The 15,388-nt window shown below is 32.6% G+C and overlaps 1 protein-coding gene across 4 annotated transcripts in view; it reads left to right on the forward strand.

Moving 5' to 3' along the window:
- The window catches only part of FAR1 (fatty acyl-CoA reductase 1), a 69,029-nt gene extending 54,146 nt beyond the window's left edge, over nucleotides 1-14,883 (forward strand). For all 4 annotated transcript variants that reach the window (XM_058160376.1, XM_058160385.1, XM_058160362.1 and 1 more), the window contains 5 exons: nucleotides 767-834; nucleotides 2,926-3,097; nucleotides 9,733-9,862; nucleotides 10,796-10,923; nucleotides 12,428-14,883. In XM_058160376.1, the coding sequence (XP_058016359.1) occupies nucleotides 767-834; nucleotides 2,926-3,097; nucleotides 9,733-9,862; nucleotides 10,796-10,923; nucleotides 12,428-12,590 (661 nt within the window). In that variant the 3' untranslated portion in view covers nucleotides 12,591-14,883. The remainder of the gene's footprint in view (nucleotides 1-766; nucleotides 835-2,925; nucleotides 3,098-9,732; nucleotides 9,863-10,795; nucleotides 10,924-12,427) is intronic.
- The last annotated feature ends 505 nt before the right edge of the window (nucleotides 14,884-15,388 follow it).

A 15,388-nucleotide genomic window follows, 5' to 3' on the forward strand; every position in this document is an offset into this window, starting at 1 on the left:
AAAATACCAAAAGGCAGCAGGTAGTATCAAATGCTGGTGCATTAGGAAGCAATTTTTTTCAGATCATGCTGTATGTTAGCTTGCTTTAGAGGACTTCAGTTGTTTAATTTAGCAAGGCATGGTCCTGCAATATCAGGCAACACTATCATCTGAATATAATGTCCCAGATTTATTTAAATAAATTTTCCATGTTTTGGTGACAGCAGAACAATTTGATTTCAGAGAAGCCTTGACTTACTTTAGTTTTGGCCAAATAAATACAGGTAGACCATTCTGTCTGTTTTGCACACCCTGGCCAAGTTCTTTTAATATATGCACGCCACACATTCTTTAATTGAAATGAAGGGAAGAGGTTTAAGTAATCAGTGTCAATCCTTTAAAACTGGTAAAATTTTCAACAGATTTGAGAATATGCTGACAAGCATGAGTTGAGAACCACAACCTCCTTATAAGCCCTAATTTTTTTTAGTTAAAAAATCAGAGGCATGTATTTTCTCTTGTTGTTTTTTCTATTGCGTCTCTAAAAAGATGGCCATGCATCAAAATTTCTATTCTGCCTTTCCTTGAGGATCCTAATTCCATTATATTTTGTAAATATAATGTCAACTAATTGTTTGGCTGCTGCTTTATATTTCTGTTGCTTTACTTTTTTATAATTATTCAGCCAGTTTTCTGCTATTCAGCTTCTCTTTGTTTTTGACTGTGCCTAAATTGTTTTATACAGAGAGGAATGATAGAGAAAAAAATTAATCTTTTTTTTTTTCAGGCCAAGAAATATTATGGTATACAACTGTACAACCGGTGGCACTAATCCCTTTCATTGGGGTGAAGTTGGTAGGCCTCTTTTTTCCTGTCATAATTAGTTCATTTTAAAAATAACTTACATAGGTAACTGTGTATCAAGTTAGACTCAGTGGGAACTACTTTTAAAAATAGCAGTGATTCTCCTTAATTCTGCTATATTTTCCCTTCTATCTGGATACATCTGAAGGACTTTTTTTGGTTTTGCTCTTTCTGTCAATAGATGATCCAGTGTGAAGTACAATTTGAAAATATACAACTGACTGAAAGTTGTATATTCATTAATTTGTTATGTGTACAGATAGTCCTTGACTTACAACAGTTCATTTAGTGAACTTTTGAAGTTACAACAGCACTGAAAAAAGTGACTGATGACCATTTTTCACATTTATGACCATTGCGACATCCACATGGTCACGTGATTTACAATCAGATGCTTGACAAATTGTTCATATTTATGACGGTTGCAGTGTCCCTGGGTCATGTGATCATATTTTGTGACCTTCTGACAAGCAAAGTCAATGGGGGAGCCAGATTCACTTAACAACCAGGTTACTAATTTAACAACTGCAGTTATTCACTTAACAAATCTGGCAAGAAAAGTTGTAAAATGGGTTAAAACTCACTTAGAAAATTTCTCACAGCAACATAAATTCTGGGCTCAATTGTAGTCATAAGTTGAGGACTACCTGTATTTTAAACTATACTTGATTGAATAAAACACTTTAGGAGTGGAAAAACTTTAGTATTTGATCAGTATTACACCAATGTGGGTGAATCACATAGCTGCATGTTTAGTAGGAAATACAAGGTTATATAAGCTTTATTTTCCTGTGTACATTTTGCAATTTCACAGGTATAGTAACAATAGCCTTAAGAGTCTATAAAACTAAACCAATTTGCATTTTGTATAAAAGTCACAGAACTTTATTTTTCTCATACAAATGCACTGATACAGACCAATTTTTGGAACAGTGTTTACATATCTGTGGCTTTACTTAGCCTTTGAATTATGATGTATGGCTTTATAGCATTTCTGATTAGGACATATTTATTACAAAACAATACTAAAGCACAAGAAATATGCTTTGAGACTGCATAGTATTTGCTGATGTCCCTTACATATCAGGAAGCTGAAGAAAAAAGTCAAATTTTACTTCTGTTCCATTAGTTCATATGCTGCCACTATATTATGCTGAAATTTATGCTATCACTGCCATCTGATCCCATCATCAAATATTTGATGTTTTAGTTTCTAAACTTTTCAGACTCCATGAGGTATATTGATTTTGTATTTCCCAGAAGTCATTTGAAACTTAAATAATTGTCTAATCTAGGCATTAGCCTAGAGCAGGGGTTCCCAATCTTTTCTGTACCCTTGCTCCTAGAACGCTTCTGATATATTCACGCACCCCTTACAAAAGTAAATAATTATATGCATAAAATTATGCATATATATTATAATTTTGAAATTTCTAAAACCCAAGTTTTCGCACCTCCTGGAATATCGTCTTGTACCCCTGGTTGGGAACCCCTGGCCTAGAAGTAATCTTTTTCATTTACAGTTCTTTGGTTAGATTTTATGGGTGGTAAAAGGGAAGCTTGTATTTTTTTTAATTGATTTATTTCTTTAGGAAAAAAATTGGCTGACTTTACTAATTAAGGTTAAGGTAGAGAAAGCATCAGTTCAGATGCTTCAAAGAAAGAATCTATTTTATGTAGTGAGTTTGTAATTTTTTACTTGAATTTATTATTTAGTATATCTTAATTTTGAAATATTGCTTTAATATAACAAGCTTGTGTCTTGTATGATTATGTAAACTATAGGAAGTTAAGCCAAGAAACTCTGCTCTCATTTAGTCACAGATTTAATAAATAAAAAAGAGAAAAGAGGGAAAACGTTAAAAAGTAATGCTTAAGTATACAAACAAGTCCAATGAGAAAGTTTTCTAATTTTGCAGTTTAATTGAATAAAATGCTTTAACTTTGTTAGTTAATGAAGTATGTGTAGGAAATAATGTGGTTTAAATCAGTGGGAATAGTACTATCTGTTGTGATGTCCATGGAAGTCCAGTACATTTACATGGTTATTATCAAAGCTGTTACACAACTTTTCTTTCTTAGAATACCATGTAATATCCACTTTCAAGAGGAATCCTCTCGAACAGGCCTTCAGACGGCCCAATGTAAATCTAACATCCAATCACCTTTTGTATCACTACTGGATTGCTGTAAGCCATAAGGCCCCAGCATTCCTGTATGATATCTACCTCAGGATTACAGGAAGAAACCCAAGGTAATGGTGACTAGCTCTGCTTTGTGTTCCTCTGGCTATTTACAACCCATGCTTACACAATTAACACCTTTTTTTCTTTTTCGCAATGATGGTTGAATGGAATGTTAAATCCATAGAACTTCGAATCCAAGTCTGCTGTTTTCCAGCAACAGTGAAAATGGTGTAGTATGGAATAGTTAACCCATTAAGATGTCTAGAGATGATTAGATTTATTCTTTGAACAAGAGCTACTCAGAACATTTTGACCCTTATTTTTCCTACAGAATGTTACCTAAATTTGATATTCAAGAGGAATCCTTTAGAACAAGCAATCAGGCGTCCCAATCTTAAAATCCAGTCCAACCCCTTTATTCATCATTATTGGACTACAGTCGGTCACATACTTCCTGCGTTCTTATACGATGTTGTTCTCAGGTTGACAGGTCAGAAACCGTGGTAAGAAAGAAAGGGCTAATTTTTTGCTAAAAGTGATGGAAGCTTGGTGGCAGTTTAGATCAATGGCATGAGCTTTTTACCTTAGATTTACTAATGGAAGAACCAACAATAACAGTAAAAGAGCTGGATATTTTTGGGCCTTAGTGACTGGTTGACATTTACTTTATTAGAGTCATTGGTTCATGTCACGCAGTTACCATGCTCTTCAAATAATCCTACTCTAGCACTGTTATTGAAAATTATAAGCTAAAATGAACGGGGAGAAGAAGGGGATAGAAGAGATACTAAAACTATGGCACACATGGTTTCTTTAATGAATTTAGATAATTCAAGAGATATTTTATATCACCATCATTTGGCTTATAATTCTTTTGGCTTACAAATTTTTTTAAGCCGGCAAAATGTATATTTTTACTGCTCAACTCTGCATAATTTTTCTCTATCTTAACATTTTAAAATGCCAATTTTTTCAAGCTTTCTTTTGCAGAATTGCTGCTCAAACTGCACAGCCTCCACCCCCAAAAGTCTGAAGGAACAGAAGATATGTCGTTATTATTTCAGTAGTTTAGTATTTGGAGAGGAGAAGGAAACTATATATCTATATCTGTAAATATAAATACACTTAAACGCACACATACCAAGTCAAAGATTGTAGGTATGTGTATGTGTGCGTGTGTATATACCTATGAGAAAATGAATATGTCTTTGACTTTGGGGACTCTCATCATTTCTCTTACAGCATTAACATACTGTTCCAAGAGTTAGAAATAATTTTAGCAGACACACCTCTTACTTTTTTGCCATAACAATTTAGGCAATAGTTTTCATTTGTTCCATGGTATAGGCAGCAAGCAAAGGCAATTGAATGAGCCTATAATATCTTCCCAAGTCCATAAACAGCAATTTTACTAATTATACTCTTCAGAACAAGTTTCCCATAAAGGATACTGAGCCCTTGTTACTACCATTGTTGTCATTTTGGCAGTCTTCTCTCTGTTCCTAGAAGAAAGTTCTAGAGTAGAGAATTTTTTTCCATTCCTAGAAGCTCTTGTCTCTTTTCCTCTCCCCCCAGAAGCTCTTGTCTCTCTTTTCCTCCTGCCAGCCATTGTGTAATACAACTTTCAGACTTTCAAATTCATGTTTTAGCATACTGTATTTGAAGTCTGTAAAACATGCTTTAGTAGGTGACATCATTTGGATGACTTTGTTTTGGCTTGGAATCTAAGCAGAGGTTAGGCCTGATTACTTCTTTAATAGGAGACCGCCAGGAAATGGCAGGAGCTGCAGGAAAGAATATGCCAAAAGAATATGCCTGAAAAACTACTTCCATACCGATAACATGAAAAATACATGAATGTGCCTATATTGTTGAGATCATTTTAAATCCTTGACTTTAATTGTGGGAAAGGTGGATTTGAGATTAAAATATTTTTTTAAAAAAAGTTTCCTACCAGCGAAACTTGTATTTCCTAAACACGCTTGCATCTAACTGATAGCTATATCTGTTAAAAATATACCACCATGAACTGATAATTCATCCCATGAATTCTATATACTCTGCCTGCTATAAGAAAATTAGATTCCTATTTAACAATGAACACATACACTTATAAAATGTTCTGCTTCCGGTCTTGTTTATACTGAAATCCTGCCAAACAAAGTAAAAGTGATTCATTGTAAAAAGTAGGTGGTATCTGTCTTTTAGTGTAGAATTAGTTTTTAGTGAGCTGAAATGTAATGGTTTTCTATGAGAAAAAAAGTTTTTATTATTTGACAAATTGGCACATTTTGGAACTGAGTGCCATGAAATCAGAAAACCAGATCACCATCTCTCCAGGACATTATGATCATATGGCATCATTGGTGATCAAATGCTGGTCCTCATATCTGTATTTGTATATTTTAGGAGGAGTGAGATAGTGGTTTGAAGTAATCCATTTACTGCTGAAATGTTTTAATAAAACAGTCTAATGATCTGTAATAATAACAATCTACAACTCAGGTGGAATATGTACACCCAATTTAGTTCATAAGATGCAGCCATAATTCAAACATTAATATCAAAATATTTCAAACAGGCCATAACAAGAAAAAAAATTTTCCTTTGAGAGTATGTTTTAATGTATAATTAGAGATCCAAGAAGGGGACAATTTCTGCTTCTATTATTTATGAAAGAAGCTGAATTAGTTCATCTTAACATTTATCAGAGTAAAATAAAAGGCCAGGGAAACTTTACAAATATATTTTTAGTTGCCTGCTAAATGGGATAAAAGCAATCTGTAGTACTCCCAATGTTGCTTAATTATAATTCTCAGCATCCCAGACAGCCAGTTTGAAGATATTTGGAATTTTAGTTCAGCAATATCTGTGGCAGGTTGTTGCCTGACTACCCCTCTTAAGAAATCAACAAATTTATGACCTCAATACCTTAATAACCCCCCAGTCCTGTTTAGGAAAGCTATGTTTGTGGCTTTTAAATTTAGTTCAAGTGCTTGCTTAATTGGTCACACACACGGCATATTGTGCAATTTTGTCAAGCATTTTCATTTCTTTGCTGGCAAAGAAATCCAGTGTAGTTTTCTATAATGAAAAGTGAGGTTAGATTATTTTTTACCCTAGCAGTGGTTTCTCCTTTTGGCTATTTGAGGTGGTTATTGTTGACAAAGTTTTATATTATATAAATGAGACAAAATGAGGTTTTGCATGTTTCAGTATGATTTTTAAAAACAAAACAAACACAAGTTGAGCATAGAAATGTAGGGAACAGAAAAATCAAACGGCAGATCCATAACTATATTAAAATTGCAATATAATTTGTGTGCAGTATAAAATAACTTTATGTTGTAATGGTATCTAATAGTGGAAAGGAGGGATTTTAAACAACAAGTACAATCCATTAAAATTCATTTTGTTCTGGGTTGTCCATAAACAATATTTATGTAGAAGCTTCCCTTTAGCAAAAAAGCCTCCAGATATCAAATAGCATAGGAAAAAGTTATTTTCTTTACATAATTTTTGTCTTACCTTTTAGCCACACATAATTAATAATAATAAAATAGGAAACAGTTTAACACAATAAAAAATGGAAACAAAAATGGAATACAGCAGTAAAAATGTGAAGAAACCCATAGGGAAAAAACCACTACTTTAATGTACTATATTAAGGACAACATAGGGTTCAAGTCTTACTTTGGCAAGGAGTTTCAAAGGTTGGAAGCATCCACAGATAACTTTTTCTGTATTCTCCCAAAAACTCTGAGGATCAAAATAAAAATAATTCTCAATTATTTTAAATCCTAAGAGGAAAAACATTTTGTTCCAAATAACCTGATCCAAAATAATATACTGTAGGGTTTGTAAGCTAATGTCAGTGGCTTCAGGAATAACATGCTATTATAATTAGTCCCAATCTATAGTCTGAGTGCAGCAACCTATGTCAGCTGAGATATCAAAATATGATGTTCTGCCTGTAATCTTAATGGGATGGACCTAAGATATTAGATGTTATGAATGTTAAATACTACATGAAAAGTCATTGTGACCTGTCTTTAGTTTACAAACTTGTAAAGGAATACCGAAGAGTTCTGGAGTTTTTTTTGAGAATAGCAATATGGGAAAGTTCAGTCAAGCTGGATTTTTTTTCTGTTTTTGCTTCTTTAATAAAGATTTTCCATTTTGAAATGTAAAAGGTTGAATATATTCTGTGGTGTCTTTCAGTTTTTGCAGGACTGTGATTAAGTTTGACAGATTTGGATGTTTTCTGTGTTGCCTAATTGTATTACGTAATTCATCTGTCTGACAAAAATAATATATAACAACTCAGACACTAATAATTCCACAAAATCTACAACATGTGGAATATTCATGCAAATGTACACTGTTGCTTAAGCAGAAAAGCTCTGTGAGGAGCATTACTGGAAGAAAGACTGTGAGTGTTTTTAGCTCATGAAAATTGTAATATTTAAGTAGATACAATGACATCTACAAAATGTTCTAAAGGTAGGAAATGATTTTGTTGTTAGAATATGTTTTAGAGAAGATAAATATTTAGTGGCTTTACTTGAGTAGAAGATGAACAGATGCCATAAGTCCCTTATGTTGTTGCTTGGCAATTATAGGTTAATATGCATAATGTAATTATTTATTGCCATAAAACACAAATGAATAAATGTTTCATTCTACAAAAAATATAACTAAATAAGTATCACCTGAGACAGTTTACAAATAAGATAAGAAAATAAGAAAAAGAATGTGTTTATTTGTTTATATAATTTGTATGGATTGATTACATTTCATTAAATTGATATCAATTTTTAGCAATCGCATACATTTTCTCCATGACAAACTGTCCCTAACCTGGTTCTTAAAGGATTGGTAATATTTAGAGTGGCGTGATAATATTTAGAAAAGTGCTTTACTAAGTAAATAGAAGAAACTAGATAAGAATATCATAAACTAAAATCACAACTATCCAGAATGAGCAGACAATAAAATGAAGCCAAACTAACCTCTCAAAAAAAACCTTACAGTATTGAAAGAGAGGTATTGATCAGATTTGAAAAGTGAAATATTCTCCAGGAAAGAAAATACAAAATAATACATGTATGTATATATGTATAGGTATATTCATATGCATATATGAGAAATTCAACCTGAGACTCCGGTAACATTTATTTTGAGAAACAATCTAGGATGCCTCTTAGTGTCCTTTCCAAAACTTAGTTATATTTGCCTTATGAATTTTATATTATTAAGGACACTTGTTTATAATAAATTTGATTGAGATAGATATTATGCTTATAAATGTTTGAAAAGAATACTTTATAACAAAGGTCACCAACCCCAGGCTGCGGACTGGTGCCAGTCCCTGGCCTATTAGAAACCAAGTTACACAAGCAGCAGGCAAGCAAGCAAAACTTCATCTTTGCATCTGTGTGGATCTAGGATGCACATGAAACTATTCTCCCACCCCCAGACCACAGAAGACAATTTGCCTAACGAAATCTGTCCCTGGTACCAGAAAGGTTGGGGACAGCTTGTTTATATCATGGATGATGTGTATAATTTCTCTTAATGTAGCCCAGAAGCTGTTAAGATCGTTGGGAAAAATCTTAAAATTAGAAAATTAGAAATTAGAAATTAGAAATTCATTGTTCTGAATTATTTTTACAGAAGGTTGTTATTCATAGGTATTTCAGATGTATGTCTTCCTTTTAATAAATGCACTTATTATTTTCAATAGAATTGTATTTGGCTATCCTCAATATAAGCAAGTTACCATAACTGAATAAAAAAAAATAGGTCTTTCAAAAGCAACCTTTTTTTCATGGTGACTTTTCTTTTTGTCCTTCACTTTTCTGTCTTCCTGATGATCAGTGCTTTCTATTATAAGGTTCAGTCTTGAAATGGTCAGGGTCAGAATATCTGTCAAATAAGGCTCTAGGGGTTTGTATTACTGGTTGTAGCAGCACCAATAAAAAGTGCAAAAGAATGAATTCAGAGTTCACTAAATTCAAGTTCAGAGATACTGGTGTTTTAAATCTATTTTTCAAGTTGATCCTACTAATAGAATGCACTATATTCAAACAAAATATTTACTGTTGATTGACTTGGGGAATAAACATGAATAGAATATTTCTGCATATTAAGTAGTAAACATCTGAACCAGCATGATGCAAAGCATCATTTATAACCAAGATTCAAAAGAAGATGGCTTTATAAAGAAACATTTCCTCCACGACCTTTTCAATTTCTAAATTAATGGGCAAAGGAAGTATCTCCATGCAAATCTCATCAGAATTATTTGTGAATTATACTGTGCGGTTGATTAGAGTTGTGCAGAGCTTCAAATTCAAAAGGTCAAGGATAATTCAAAGTGCATTGTGATTCCCCCCAAAAGGCACTGATTTAAAGGAGCTGCAATTGATGTTATGTGTTCCCTTCATATCTGCATAGCTCTAATTTATAGATTGTGGTGTTCACAGTACTACCTAAGAAAAGGACCTCAGCGTTTCAAAAAAAAAAAAGGTTATTTAACATGCTATGCAGAAATACTCTGTTTTTGAAAATTCTACTTCAAGCTTTAATGGTGTAATGAGCAAACTGAAGGATCTTGTGGAGGAACCTTCCTTCTAAATGTTGAGTCATATTTAAGTTGTGAGTGTGATTTTCTTTAATAACATCTTTCCCTGGGCTATAGGATGATGAAAACAATAACACGTCTTCACAAAGCTATGGTGCTATTAGAGTACTTTACAAGTAATTCTTGGGACTGGAACACAGACAATGTCAATATGCTTATGAGCCAGCTGAGTCCTGAAGACAAAAAGGCAAGTTACATTTGCGTTGCTTTTCTTGCTAACAATGTAATACATAAGGCATTTCAATTAAGGAACAAAATGAAAACATAAGAAACTAATGAAAGGATAAAGCTGTAGAGTGATCTCCTTCCATAGTGCCTGGCTTTGATCTACTGTAGTTTTTCAGAAACAACAATAAAGTGCCAAATGTATTCAATATGCCCATGTTCATAATCGCAACTAAATACAGATAGATCTTTGTATGGACTGCACTGGAAACACAGATATACCTAAATAGTTACTATATATATTAGTATATTTTCCATAGAGTAGAAAAAAAGATTTGGTTTTAAAATAAAAACTCATACAGACTAAAGTGTTAACATTAAGGGAAGGTGATAGAAATCCATTTAAGAATGATACTTGGGTGGTAAAGAAAATCTTTAGGTGTGGGATTTGCCATAATTGGATACCCAAATTGAATGCTGATACATTTTTATAACAGTATTAAGAAAAGAAAGAAATAACTTTTGATATTATAGGACCTAGACACAAGAACTCTAAATTACATAGATCCAGTTACATAGGTAAATAATTCCATTGAACTCTGAATAAACATTTATAGGATTCATTTGTTACCCTTTCAAATGCATGATATAGCCAGTTTTCACACAGACACCTTTTATTTTGATACTGTTTTAAAGGGCTGAATAGAAAAGACTGTTGGTATCAACATGCTGCTTTTGTAATTGTGTTTGTGATTATTACAAGGGATCCAAGAATCTGTATTTATTTGTGGAGTCAATATTATGGATCATTAATGGATGTTAATTCTTAGGTTGGGTGGTAGGTGATGTTTTATTTGTTTTTACTAAGAAACAATGTTTTATCTATTGTATTCCTGATTTGAGTTTAAAAATATATTTTGTTAATAACAGATACATTGTTTAATTTTTACACCAGGTATTTAATTTTGATGTTCGGCAGTTACATTGGGCAGAATATATGGAAAATTACTGCATGGGAACAAAGAAGTATGTACTGAACGAAGAAATGTCTGGTCTCCCAGCAGCTCGGAAACACTTAAATAAGTATGTGGACTTGACTTCTTTGTCCCATAAATTAATATGTATTTATGTTAACTATTCTTTACATCAGTGTAAAATGTTGATGAGCCGTGGGGGTACAGGGATTAGAATGCAGTATTGCAGGCCAACTCTGCCCACAGCCAGGAGTTTGATCCTGCCTGGTAAAGATTGACTCAGCTTTCCATCCTTCCAGATTGGACCCAGATTGTTGGGGGAAATAGACTGACTGTTAACCGCCCAGAGAATGTTGTAAAGCACTGTGAAGCAGTATATAAGTCTAAGTGCTATTGCTTTTAATAGCAGAATCTTCTGTTTTTAATTAGAAGCCAGCTTTTGGCAATACACTTTGAAGGAGAAACGTATCAATGAGCCTATAGTCTATAGAAACCACTGACAAAGAAACATACTCATAGAATTCATCTGGGTGCACATCAAAGTGAGAAAAATTCAATACTATGTGCCTCTCTTCTGTAACAGATAAAGTCCAAATGCAGAGCCTAGATTGAGAAAACATGGAGTGATTTCTAATTGAAAATTAAAATATTAATTCAGCACAGGTGCACAAAACCATAAACAAAACAAAGAAGTAATTTTTTTCTTCCATCTTCCCATGCATATTATATTGAAATCCAGTTAAATGCATATAATCTTCCCCCATGCACACATAATAATTTTAGATCTCTAATGAAATCCAGTGAGATTTTAGATTTGCTTGTGAAAAACTTAATTCAAACAGCATAAGAAGACTTTCACAGACTAGTGAAAGATAAGAACATGCATAAAGTATGAATGAATAAATAAGTTATACAGAAGTCATAGTCACATAAGTTATTTTTAAAAGAAGATTCATCGTTGCTTTATTTAGTGAATAACCTATTAGCTATTACTATTGATGTAATTCTATGAATGTCAAAGGCTTTTTTGTAACTGTATTAAGGCCACAGTAACTCTTCTGTTAATACTTAAACACTTCTGTAATTATTAAAATAATCAATTGACATTCTTATTGTAATTGTTTCAAAAAATGCTAAACAGGTGTTGTGGTAAAATAATTTAGTTGAGGTCCACCAAGACTCCCATATTTCTTGCCTATCTCTTTTGGCTGAAGATTACATATTGGGGTTTTGATTACCTTTTAAGTTGGGGAGAATGATACTGTTTGTATCAGCCTTTCAAATGTAAGTTATCTTGTAATTCTTGGTATATGTAGGAAAAGAGCATACAAATTGCATAAAAATCTTTATGTATGATGAGAGAATTCTATGATAGGAAAGGAAATCTTTACTGCAGAACAGAATTATTTACTGATGTGCAGATTTTATAGAATTTGACTGTTGTAGTAACAAAATTGTACACGCTATTATAAAAATTCCTTTCTAATGAAATAGGAATTTTATAAATAATATGTTTTGTTTCATCCTCAAGTTGTTATATTCTTATTTGTCAGTTTACTTAAGTTTCCCACATTTGTTATTTTTCTCTCTCTCTTGATTTGTTTTATCTCTAGGCTAAGGAACATACGGTATGGCTTCAATACAGTACTTGTAATCCTCATCTGGCGAATTTTCATTGCAAGATCACAAATGGCAAGAAACATCTGGTATTTTGTTGTTAGCCTATGTTACAAGTTCCTCTCTTACTTCAGAGCATCCAGCACTATGAGATACTAGAAATGACAATTCCAGCATTAGGACATCTATGCATTTGGTGGTCTAATGGCACAAAGCCGTATAATATACCTACTCATCTTGTCTTTTGTAAAAACATGAAATATTAGATCTGGATTGTGAAATACAGTTCATGTGATGCTTAATTGTGTATTTCTGTGAAGATTATATGGCTAATCTGGATCAATCTCTCATTAGGCAAATATGTAGGTAAAATATCCAAGCAGATTTAATACATCTGTATGAGGAAAATGTTAGGCCATTGACCAGTGTAACTGCAATTCTGGAATGCATTCAATTAAAATCTGCCTTAACATAGTAAATTTAATTTTTATTGCAAATAAGCGCATTTAGATAAGGTAAACAAATTATTCTCTTAGGTGGCAATTTATTTGAGAATCACAGCGGATTTTTCTGGTTAATCTTATGAGAAATATTCCTTGTAAATTATTTAAACGGGGCATTCTGTTAATCTTTCCTTCTTAGCTCTTTTCCAGAGGCCCCTAACTATACAAAAATTAGTAAAAGAAATCTAAAAAAAAATGGGGGGAAGGAGTGCTGTTACAAGTACACCTACACATCTCGATTAATGCACAGGAAACAGTTAACTGTCCACCACTGAAAATTAAACCCAAGCATTAGAATGCTTGAACACTATTTCCCTCAGCCATTTCTTAAGCCCATCACCTAACTTACAAAGGCAGAATACTTTTAAGAAGGAAACTGCCATTGGTACACAGTATTTTATCTCAAGCTTTGTGAATTGTGGCTATAAAAGAGGGTGCAAAGAGAAAATGATGAAATAAGTGATTTTGTCCCTTAAGATATAGCAAGAGAAACTTTCACTGCAGATAAGGAACTTGAGATCCAAATAGGAAAAAAGTCTTGTTCCCTGTGTTACCCATATAATTTAAAAGTGAATTACCAAATGCTTTCTTTAGCATTTAGGAGTCAGTATATTTATGCTAAATAAGTTCAGTAGTTTCAGTAGAAATAGTTGAAACAAAAATGTAGAACATGGAAACTGTTGAATAATTCCTACTTGGGCTAATATCTTTTTCTATATGTTTAAATTGATTTAGCAGTGAGCATCCATTTGCAACTGTCCCCATAAAATGTAGATTTGAATTATGCTTCATTTAAAACATGGTTTTTATATTTCATGACATGTTCTACATTCTGTGCTAATTTAGATGCTTTTATTTGCTATAATCCACATTTCCAGGTGTAGTATAGGATAATCTGATCAACTTCTATTATATCTATTTTTATTACTATGCTTAAGTAAATTGTGAATGAATCATACAAGTGTTATGCACAAGACACATGTGTCCTACACTTAATATTTCACATTCAAACCTTATGCCACTGTTAAAATCTTCCATATAATTGTGCTTCTACTTTTAAAAAGAATGTTTTCTTGTTAAAATTTAACTATTTTTCTCATAGTTAAATATGATTTTTTTAAAAAACAAAACTTAAATGTGCATATAATATTTACAGGGATACAACATGTTGCATGGTCAGGGACCACACTCTTTTAAAGAGTGTGTGAGACTGCTGTTGCAGTGGTGGAATACAATAAATTGTGAACTTTGTGATGTAATATTTTACCATTTATTTGCAACATCCTTACTATATCTGTCTGTCACCGTTGCTCCCTAAATAATTCCTCACTGACCATAAATCAGTTTGGCACATTGGAATACATGTCTGGAATTTAACATGCAAGAGAATGGGTGTGTACGTGTACGTGTGTACACAGGTGTAATAAATATCGGTAAGGCAACTGAATGTTACTTAGACAGTCATTTTTTCCTGTGTATCTTGTTTTATGGAATAAATTATAGGTTTCCTTAAAACAAATACAGCTGAGAAATAACACAACTCACCGTAACATTTTTTTTGAGACAGATCTTTCAGATTTCCACACATCTAGGTGATTCATTCTATTTTCAGATCTAAATATTTTCATGCTATTCTTGCTAATATAGCAGTATCAATACCAGTTGTTTCAAATCTAAAGGAAACATATGTAAATTTGAATGCATGAAAAGTTTCAAAATTCCCCTCCCCCCAAAAATATGGTCAAATCAGAAGTGTGAGAAAAAGGTATTATGAAACAAAGCCCTGGAATATGCCAGAATTTAGAATTCGGATTATAGAAACAACATTCCTCTATAGTGTGGTTCCCTACTATAAGAACAGATTTCAGAAACAGCATTTTAAATAATCATTTAATTAAAATATTTGGGTGCCTTTGTCTGTAAACCAAAAATAAACCTATTCCTAAATACTGCATTTGTTTAATTTATCAGGTAACTTAAGCTAAATGTGAAATCTTAATTGAAAGTATCATGTGCTATGAAGTAGTTAGAACTTAATATACTACTGCTTTGCTTTAAATGTTTGTGGTATACTTTTGAAGATGAGAGAAGGATAAAAGTAGCACATCAATAGCAATTTTCCTTCCTTGAAAGGGAAAAAACAAAGGAGGGATTGATCATTGAATCCAGGGAGTGCCTGAAATTTCATTAAAAATTGTTTTGCCATGCTTTTTAAAAAGTACATTCACATAAATTGAAGACTTACCTATAAACAAGTTTTCAGCCCATGTTTAGCTATGATAATTATCACTTAACACATGTTTTAAAAGAAACTTGTGCATTAGTTAAGGCAAATTTTAAATGGCTTGTGTCACGATATATCTTCTGTTCTACCTTAAAACTGCAGCCAAGATTTCTGCTTTTTGATGAATTATCTTTTTGCATTGTTGCTACAATTAAAATGTGCTGATTCTC

Source organism: Ahaetulla prasina, chromosome 1 (genome assembly GCF_028640845.1).
Source record: "Ahaetulla prasina isolate Xishuangbanna chromosome 1, ASM2864084v1, whole genome shotgun sequence".
Classification (NCBI taxonomy): Eukaryota; Metazoa; Chordata; class Lepidosauria; order Squamata; family Colubridae; genus Ahaetulla; species Ahaetulla prasina.